The sequence below is a fragment of the Eucalyptus grandis genome, chromosome 1 (genome assembly GCF_016545825.1).
Source record: "Eucalyptus grandis isolate ANBG69807.140 chromosome 1, ASM1654582v1, whole genome shotgun sequence".
NCBI classification, from domain to species: Eukaryota; Viridiplantae; Streptophyta; class Magnoliopsida; order Myrtales; family Myrtaceae; genus Eucalyptus; species Eucalyptus grandis.
Window position 1 is genome coordinate 410,272 of NC_052612.1, and position 9,448 is coordinate 419,719.

A 9,448-nucleotide genomic window follows, 5' to 3' on the forward strand; every position below is an offset into this window, starting at 1 on the left:
ACTAGCTAGTCAGACAATTTCGCCGATTCTTCAGGCTTCACCTATTAAACTCTGGAGCTTCTGATCCTCCACCAACACCATCTAAGAACCTGAAAATGGTTATACAATAACCAGTGAGACAATGTCTCAACAAGTTCAACCCCCTAAGACTCGATTAGGAAGAAAATACGCCATAAGGGTTGTTGCGATAAGGCGAGCGATCAAACAATAATATAGACAGAAAAAGAAAAATAAATCGGACACCAGATTTACGTGATTCAATCGTAAAGACCTACGTCCACGAGGAGAGCAATAGCGAATTTCACTATAGATCAAGCGATACAAGGAGATTACACACTCAAGTCACTCAAACACTCTCTCGATGTTTCCCAAACCCCAATTTAATCCAAACCCAAGTCACGGCACAAAATTATCACACAAGCTCAAAACAAATGCTAAAAAGAACTCCTTTTCTTGATCGTGCTTCAGCTTGAAGACATGCGGCTCCTCCTTTTTATTCTCTCGTACGGGTGCAGCAGCAACACCCCGAAGAAAACCTCTTTCGCGGCTCCCTTCTTGCGACTTCTACGTAGGGTTTCGGCCAGCACTCTCCAGCAAAGAAGAAATCCTTTTATTCGTGTGCCCAAAGTCGAGGGCCCACCACCGTGGGCTTACGCGTGAGGATTCTTTCCTCTTTTATTTGCTTGTGTGCGTGTGTACCCAGAGTCAACACTTTGACTCTAGGCCCACCACTTCTTCAACTTGCAGAGAACTTCTTTCCCTTTTATTAATGTGTGCCCATTTGGGCCCCACCATGGCTCAATAAAATTTTGGCTTCTCCTTTGCAATGGAAAGAAAAACTTTGCTGCACATATATTCTATTTTATTTTCTCTTTTCCAGTGAATCGCGTTTTATAAACGCTCAAACTCGAGACATATTTTAACAAGGGCTACCTAAGCACAATCAGGCATTAGAGGACTTACCTTGGCCTCAGTTTCTTCCTTCAAGTCAGTTCAATTTATCCAATCATTAAATCACATTAAATCCACACTTAGATCGAATCATCGATCAATCGACCTAGTCAATTAGATGTCATCACGACAATTTCTTAGTCAGCCCATTCAATACTATCTATAAGTCCAACCATATTAGGAGTGCTCGCTCTAAGCTGATAAATAGATAGTATAGCTCGTGCTAAGCTGATTAATAGTGTACTGCTCTCACTAAGCTGACATATCGAACCATCGGGTTGATATAGCACACTAATAATACTCCTCTAAGCTGATAAAGTATATTGCTCACAATCTAAACTGACATATCAGAGCCTATAGGATGATATAATATACTATTAATACTCTCTCTAAGCTGATAATATTGCTATTGCTAAGCTGATAAGGTACACTGCTCGCAATCTAAGCTGACATATCAGAGCCCGTGGGTTGATATAATATACCAATATACCGCTCTTAATATAAGATGACATATCGTCCACATGCTGATATAATATACCATCCCGAACCATACAATCAATTCATCATTTTTATCATACCCAATAAAAATATACGTGTGGGTACACTGACTGCCTTAGCCAAATTACAATATTTTCACTTTTGAACTTCCCACCATTTTCCGTAGTCCCAAAATAGATTTTGGCGGCGTAGACCGACGCCCCGGCAATTTTCCAACTAATTACCAAAATTAATTAAATTGAGAATAAATTCCTAAGATCACAATTCATACATAATCGCACAAATTAAAGCTCAATTAAATAAACAGATCACACCACCAATCAGGCATAAAATTCCTATCACCAATACTATCACGATCTAATTTCCGAAAAATAATTAATTAATTAATTACGAAAATTAATTAAATAATGCCAATAATTTCAAAAACGCATACTTATGCCCGAAAAGCCTAATTATATGTTGGAATGGGCCCAAAAAAATTCCGAGACTCATTAAATAAATATTAAAGTCTATCTACTTAATAATTACACAAAACTAACCACCTAACATGCATCGATAATTAACTAATTCACTAAACCGTTCTAACTATCCACTAAATCAATCTTAGTCTAAACTAAACAACCCTTAAGCGTCATTAACCTACTAAGCAAGGATTAGTGAGTTAAACTCACTTGTCGAATGAACTGCATGGTTCGAAACGACGGGGACGCGGTAAGGATTAACTCTCTCCAAAGTAGGCCTAGCTTTCAAGGCCAAGAAGCGGGCCAAAACGAGCCAAACGAGCTGCTAGAAACCCACATCTTTTGCTTCTAATAGCGGCTGGATGGAGGCTCAATTGGGGTGGAGATGGGCAGAGCTAAGCCAAGGGGACCAAATCGGGCTCATGTGAGGCTCCACGGCAACTCTGGCGATGGTCTATGGTGGTGGAGGCAAGCTGGACAGCCCTAGCAAGGCTAAGGCAGCTTGCTGGAATGGCGAAACAAGCGAGACGGCATCGGAGTTGCGCGGCGAGGCAGAGGCATGCATGGGCGAGCGTGGGGCGGCAAGCGGCAACAGCGGCATGCGGTGGGGACGGGGTGGCTCGAATGGGCTTCGGCTGGTCTTCTAGCTTGCTAGGTGCGTCCGAACAAGACAATAAGAAAGGAGGAGGGGCGGTTGACCAACAGGTGAGTGAGAGAGGGAGAGAGGGAGACATGAGGGGACAAGGGACCTACCAAGCTTCCACCCTCATCTATCGGTCCCCTTGACGATTCCTCCACCACCAGCTGCCTTTCCTAGGCTGAAAATCAGCCACCAAAGCTCCATTTAGAGGACTTGAAATGGTCCAAAAGCTATAGGTGGTTGGGGGTAACGAATTTTACAAGATTTCCCCCCAAATTGGACTCTAATTTCTCCTTGACTCAACACAAATCGGCCTTTATAAATTCAAGCGACACCATATCGATCCACCGGTATTTTCCTCACCATTGATCCCACTTCTTTCAATTGCGTGATCAAAAATGGTCCCCGACATTTTCTATGTAAAAACAACCCTAAGACAACTTTTTTCCCAAAATGTCTCGGCTTGTAGAAAAATCTTTGGAGACGGGTCAATGCTCCTAACATGATTTGTGACATGACAGGACTTCCAATTTCTGAAATCAAGTTCAAATTCACAGTTAATTTCAATCTGACACTATTTTAGCGTGACCTAATCTACCCGGGCAGCTTTTAGGAATTTTTAGTGTAATTAACCTGTGGTCGATTTTCTTCAAGCCACACGTACCTCTTCAATACATTGGCAACTCTCGGTTGTCGTGAAAACCTTAAGATTTCAAATACAGACACGGGGCAATAAAATGATAGAAAAATCAGTCTAGTACTAATCAAAGATAATTTTCCAATGTAGTGGAGTCACCCATGTTTAACCACACATCTCAGTCAAACCGACCTATCTCTAATCTCTAAGCAATTTTTTATTGTGCCGTAATGATCTCTGCAGGTGAGCACGGTCGAGTAGTCAAGTCCTGGTCAAATCCTTAGGTCTATTGCATTAAAATCCCTTAATGACTTCCCTAGATAGTCTAGTTATCTCAGGAGTGATCAGCTCTGAGAATAACACTATATGTGCGTTAATGAAAAGCTCAATTAATTTAATTGAAAGCAAAACTGTAAAATTCAGGATGTCACACGCGACATTTTCAATATTAGCAAGGTGATTTTGCACATCACTCTGATTGGCCACTATTACTTGTGGCCATGCACAAGTTACTAGTGGTCGGTGATTGATAATCTCCGGACATTGTTTAAAAAAAAAAAAAAAGGATGCATGAGCACAAGAGTAAACGAAGATTGACCCATGGCAATGGTCCAGCTGTTTGTTTTTATTTATCAAAAGAGGATTCTATGAACAAGACATTACTAACATCTGTGGAATTAAAATGATAGAAAAAAAAATTCTAGACATTGAACAAAAGTCCCTAAACAACGGGACTAGGAACAAGTGTTTAGGGACTAGGAACAAGACGAAACTTCCTAAACATTGTCGCTAGGGGCACGTGACTGCTATTTTGTATGCGATGGGCAACCTTAGTCTTTCGAAGCTATATGCTTTATTGAACTTGCTCCAAGACATATACCCAGCTTATCCCCAAGTCCCTTTGTAGATGCTCAATTTGCTTCTATTAATTGTTTTTGTTAGTTAGGTCAGGGACCAACGGTCGCAATCTTGTTGAGATTCGGAAGTCACGGATGTAGCATTTAGAGCCATGATGGACCTTTTCTTGTCACCCGAGCCCTTCAGGCACCACGATCCTTCTACGATGGCATTTGCTCCATGTATCCTAATAATGTGAATCTTGATTGCGTAATAACGGCTTTTATGGGTGAAAGGATTGGAAAGATCTTTGTCTTGAGAGGCAGCCGGATCTCTTGAAGGGCTCCATATGGATGTGCCACCCTATATGGAGCGGCACCGGTGAGGCCGAGCAATAGGATCGAATTGCAATGTTTATAGGCAAAGCGATCTCTCTTTTCAAGGAACAAACTAGCATACCACAGAAATGCCTCGGGAGTGGGGTTTAAGATATTTCACATATGTCGGCCGACAAGCCATTTAACCATATCCTTTACAAAAGTAGCGACACCTCAGGAAATCATATAAATTATACATTTATTTAGGATATTTCACATATGTAGATAGACAAGCCTTAATATTTTGTCATTTTGACTATTCTAAATTTCCAACAACCGTTCAAAAGAAAAGATTCTTCTCATTTCACGGGTTAAACCGGGTCGACCGACCAATTTGGCAAACTATTTGAGTAATGCTATAGACCCTAAAATTGTCTTATTACCATGTGATGTACTAATCATAAATAGTTATTTAAACTATTAGGCAATTTAAGCGCCCAACAGATATTTAGAAAAAAAAAAATCCAAAACTCTTAAAATTAGTTTTTTTTTTTTTGTTAATTCAATCCTAAACTTTTCAATATTATTAATTGAGTCATCAACATCTTTACATTTTACCAATTGAGTCAATATGGTCAATCGGTTCCCACTGCAATTCGGTCTCACTTAGGATCCAAGAACGGTTCCCAATTTTTGGAAGTGGGAACAAGACCGGACCAGTCCAATACAGTTCCCAGGCTGTCCAATGGAGCTGGTGGCTTCACAGTAAATCGCCTATGCTCACTGGATTTGAATGAAACCGACTGGGAATTCTGGAGCTCGCTCAAAAAGTTGCAGGGAAGTCACTGATCACCACCGCAAAGAGTTTGGAGGTATTGTAATGTTGATGGTGCAGGTGAAGCGCGTCGTGAGGTGCTGGTCGAGGTGGGAACAAGACCGGACCAGTCCTGACTGAAGCAGTGTCGGAATTTGCTGGCTGCTGCTCGAGATTGGAAGACCACCGGCGTCACAATTCCCGGCTGGTAGCTCCACATCGGATATGGAGGTGCTGGTCAAAAAAATCATCGGCGTTGGATGGTAGAGCCTGCTGGACGACGATTGGATCGTCAGAGCGAAGCAAGGAAGCTTGCCGATTTGCTGCGTTTGTCCTGGAAAAGGAACAGCGAGAGCTGGAAGTGGCGGCAAAGGCTTGAGGACATCTGGGAGTTGCAGACGTTTGTCGAGAATTGATTGCAAGCAGCGTGAACTCGTCGACGTCGACGATTGAGCAAGGAAAGCGTTGCAGCCGGTGGAGGGCACGGCACTACGGTGGGAAGAGTCGTGAAGCCGAGGCGTGAGAGGCGAGAGGGAAAGAGAGGAGGGTTGGCCACGTGAGTGTTGAGAGGCAGGTGTCGGACGATTCATTTTCATTAGGGTTTACATAACACCACTTTTCTTTAACAATTAAATATTAAAAAAATAAAGTAAATCAGTTCGGCTTCCACCTAAAACCAGAAACTGGACCACCAGTGATCAGTTCCAATTTTATGGAATTGGAAACTGGACCGGACCCATCACCAATTCCAATTTTATGGAACCAGGAACTAGATCGATGCCCTTGAAAACCACCTAGAATCAGCTAGTCCGATCAAGTCTGGATAATTCCCGATTCGGGTGGTTCCCGTGCACACCTTATCGATCGCAGCCATGGGCAAGGCTATGGCTGCCTCAAACAATAGTCGGCAAGGCCCTAGTGAGGTAGCTTGGGTTGCAGCCATGCCTATCAATGGTTTCGGCAAGTGTGGCCACAAGCACCTTCAGCCACAGCCATGATCGTCTTGCCTAGTGGCCGGCAAGCTCTAACAATCCTCACTAGCCAGGTGGAAAAAAGAAAAAAAAGAAGAAGAAGAAGAAAGGAAAAAATGAGAAAATAAAAAAGAAAAGGATAAAAAAATAAAAATAATAATCCACGACAGCACCAATCATCCTTTATGACATTATGCACGTCCACATAAACAATTTCCAATTAAAATTAGTCAAAAAAATAAGACTCAATTAATAAAATTAAAATATTTAGAATCGAATTGACAAAGATGTAATAGGTTTAGGACTTTTACATAATTTTCCCCATAAATCTATCACGTCACTTTACAAGTAAATTCAGCATATGTTTGATAGCCACATTAAGTCTTGAAGATTAAGCTTTTAACTGCTTAATGTTATTAAGTGTGTTGTATAATTTCCAATTATACACGGCTTATTGAATATTTTAAGACCTGATGTAGTAAGTAAGGAATGACTTACTTAGTTGATTAACTTATAAAATATCCAATCAAGCTAAAAACTTATTAAATATATTGTTAAAACCTTCCAATAATCTTCCCTCTTCCACATTTTTAAAAATCTAATTGAACTTATTGTCCGATCTCATTGATTCAATTACTGGGGGGCCACCCCTCTCATGTGGGAAGGGGAAGGTGGGGGTTCAAATCCCCACCTTCTTATGAGAGGTTCGAGTGGAGACGATTTAACTTCAAGTATAAGTTTCATTCACGCCCCGCAATAAAAAGCGAAACAAAAATCTGAAAAGTGAGAGTTAAAGTAGAAGTAAAGTACAATTAACAAAAAAAAAAATCTCATTGTTCAAACAACTATTTATTTTGGTCTTCAAACATAAATACTTCAACACGCAACATTCGATACCCAAATTTTCAGCACTTGTTTTTCAATATTAATATGCCAGCCATAAAGAGTGTTAATAGGTGTAGCCATTTTTTAAATTAGTTAGACCTGTTCAATAATAGAGATTAGATTAATTATATACTTCTTCAGTACGTGAAATACGCATATCTTAGCTAACAAGCTTGAACATTGTCTAATTCTGAATGTTGCGTAATTCTAATTTCTAACTATGATTTAAGCACAAAAAGAAAACTCTGAGCTGAGTCGGGTTAAACAAGATTGACCCGACCCGACCCAACCCAATTTTTTTTAGTATGAGACAGGTTGACACGGTTATTTAGAGGACTGAAGAAAGGTGCGTCCATACCCTATTTCTTAAAACGGGTCCAACTCTTCTTCGCCAGCAACATGCAAACATAATTTCAAAAAAATTGGAGGGATTGGTTTCCTCATTTTCGGTATTCCAACTTGGTAAAAATGAATTTCTACCCTTCCCTCGACGACACATGCTTGCGGGTGGTTGAACCACGAGAATCATCATATAATTGTTCTTGACTTGTCACTTTCGGATAGCTTGCTTTCTCTTTTGCATGTAAGTAATAAGCTTCAAACGGAAACGCCAAAGGAGAAGAGAGATTATCAGTCACATTGTTGTCTTTATTCCATTCTCGATTTACCTCCTTCCCAAGCGATGCTTGCAAGGCTGGCTAAGCATAATTTCGTCATCTCTATAAAAACCCCGTCGGTGCGTAAGATTGGCAGTGAAGAATACAATACGAAGAAATCATGTCCCAGCAACCGTCCAACCCAGACCTCGAGTCAGTCCATTTTCTCTCTTTATAGTGAACGGAGCTAATCACAATTTCAGATCAATTAGATTGATTTGACATAGGAGAACGAGTCTCGAGAACTTTACTCGGTATTCTACACTTTGATCTTTGAAATAACGCTACTTTCTTATGTTGTTTTGGTGGTGGTTTGTCATGTTTGCATCACTAGCCCAAAAAGCTGGAGGCGGCAGTGGAGGTCCATCAGAAAGCACTGGACGATCTGGTGAACGTGAACTCGCTCTTCACCGCCGCGGTCTTCGTGGGCCTGGCGTTCGCGAACGCTGGACAACAGAACATAGAGGGCAACAAGCAGTGTGAAGCTGGAGTTCGGGTGGCAAGGAGGCTGGTCAAGAACGAAGTGATATCGTTCGCGTGCTATCTCTTTTCCAGCCTCGTGGCCAAATCCCTCAAGACCCACCTCTTCACCTACCTCATCTCCCCACACACTTACCAACAAATCAATGACACGTCGAGCAAGGTGCTGAGAGGATCCATGTTCGCTCTCTCCACGTCGACCTCCGTCATTGGCGGCGTGTTGCTCTTGTACTCCATGGTCGACATGATTCAGCTCCGGCTCGGCACGATCGCTTGCAAAGGTACCGAGACATTAAATGCTGTCGGTGCCCTGTTGGCGGTCAACATATTCGCGTGGGTTATCTATGTACCATTTGTCTCCCATGCCATCTATAAATCCACGAAGATCTTCAATAAGGTAGGAAAACCAGCCAGAAGATTGTGCGACAAAATCGGCTGCTAAAACTCCACAGAGATCTTCGAAAACCTAAAGAAAACAAAAGATTACTCTTCCGAGCCATCGGCAGGTGCAACATTCTAAGCTTGATGCAGTGTCTTTACTTATATAACTAGCCGGGTGGAATTGCGAGATGAGTGTTGAATAAAGGGGAGCTTTCTTTGCTTTCCCGGGCGTGAGTCAAATATATGTGTATTTGTGTCTATTTGTCAGCTTCCTACGTTTACAGTTTCTGCAATAATAAGAGGGAGATATTAGAACCACTCTTGTCAGCACTGTGCATATAGTTTTCTACCTGTCAATGGTTCCTCGCCATGATTAACGAATCCTGGCATTAACACCTGAAATCTCATCCGGAAAGAAGTCCGAGTCAACCATCCAACGACGACTTATCGGAAGGTAGCTTCTGTGAATATTGAAGAGGCAAACGAACTAAAACAGCATTTCTCCCACATTTACAATTGAATATCGCTTGCGATTGATATGAATCGAGAGTCGTTATTGAGGCCAAACTCCTGGGGATACTTGACAGAGAAAAGACCAATCCTGCCTCCCCTTCGGATCTTTACCAGCTATAAGGCAATTTCGGTGTTGCACTGATTCTTCCCAGCTGAGTTGCCGCCACTAGTAATTTCATTCTTTCTTATGACCTCTGTTTTTGTGCCGGAATTTCGTTCACGACTCCTCTCAACATTCTCATCCACTACATAAGCCCATTTTTTACCGTCTTTTTCATTTCCTCCGCCCAAAAGCCAGACTCGCATGCTGTAATCAGTTTTACACAATAAACCACATCTATGCAAGGATCTCAAGACACATTGACGAATCACTCGTCACTACACTTGAAGATATCTTCTTTTATCAA

At 41.6% G+C, this 9,448-nt stretch overlaps 1 protein-coding gene across 1 annotated transcript; it reads left to right on the forward strand.

The window, feature by feature from the left end:
- Positions 1 to 2,366: 2,366 nt before the first annotated feature.
- LOC120292603 lies at positions 2,367 to 8,589 on the forward strand. Its single transcript, XM_039310874.1, has 2 exons — positions 2,367 to 2,615; positions 8,002 to 8,589. The coding sequence occupies exons 1-2, from the start codon at positions 2,367 to 2,369 to the stop codon at positions 8,587 to 8,589; spliced, it is 837 nt and encodes a 278-aa protein (XP_039166808.1).
- Positions 8,590 to 9,448: the final 859 nt, after the last annotated feature.

Coding starts and splice junctions, on each gene's coding strand:
- LOC120292603 (XM_039310874.1), top strand. CDS start 2,367: ATGGTGGTGGAGGCAAGCTGGACAGCCCTAGCAAGGCTAAGGCAGCTT. Junction 2,616..8,001: donor GAGGGGCGGTTGACCAACAG/GTGAGTGAGAGA, acceptor TTGCATCACTAG/CCCAAAAAGCTGGAGGCGGC.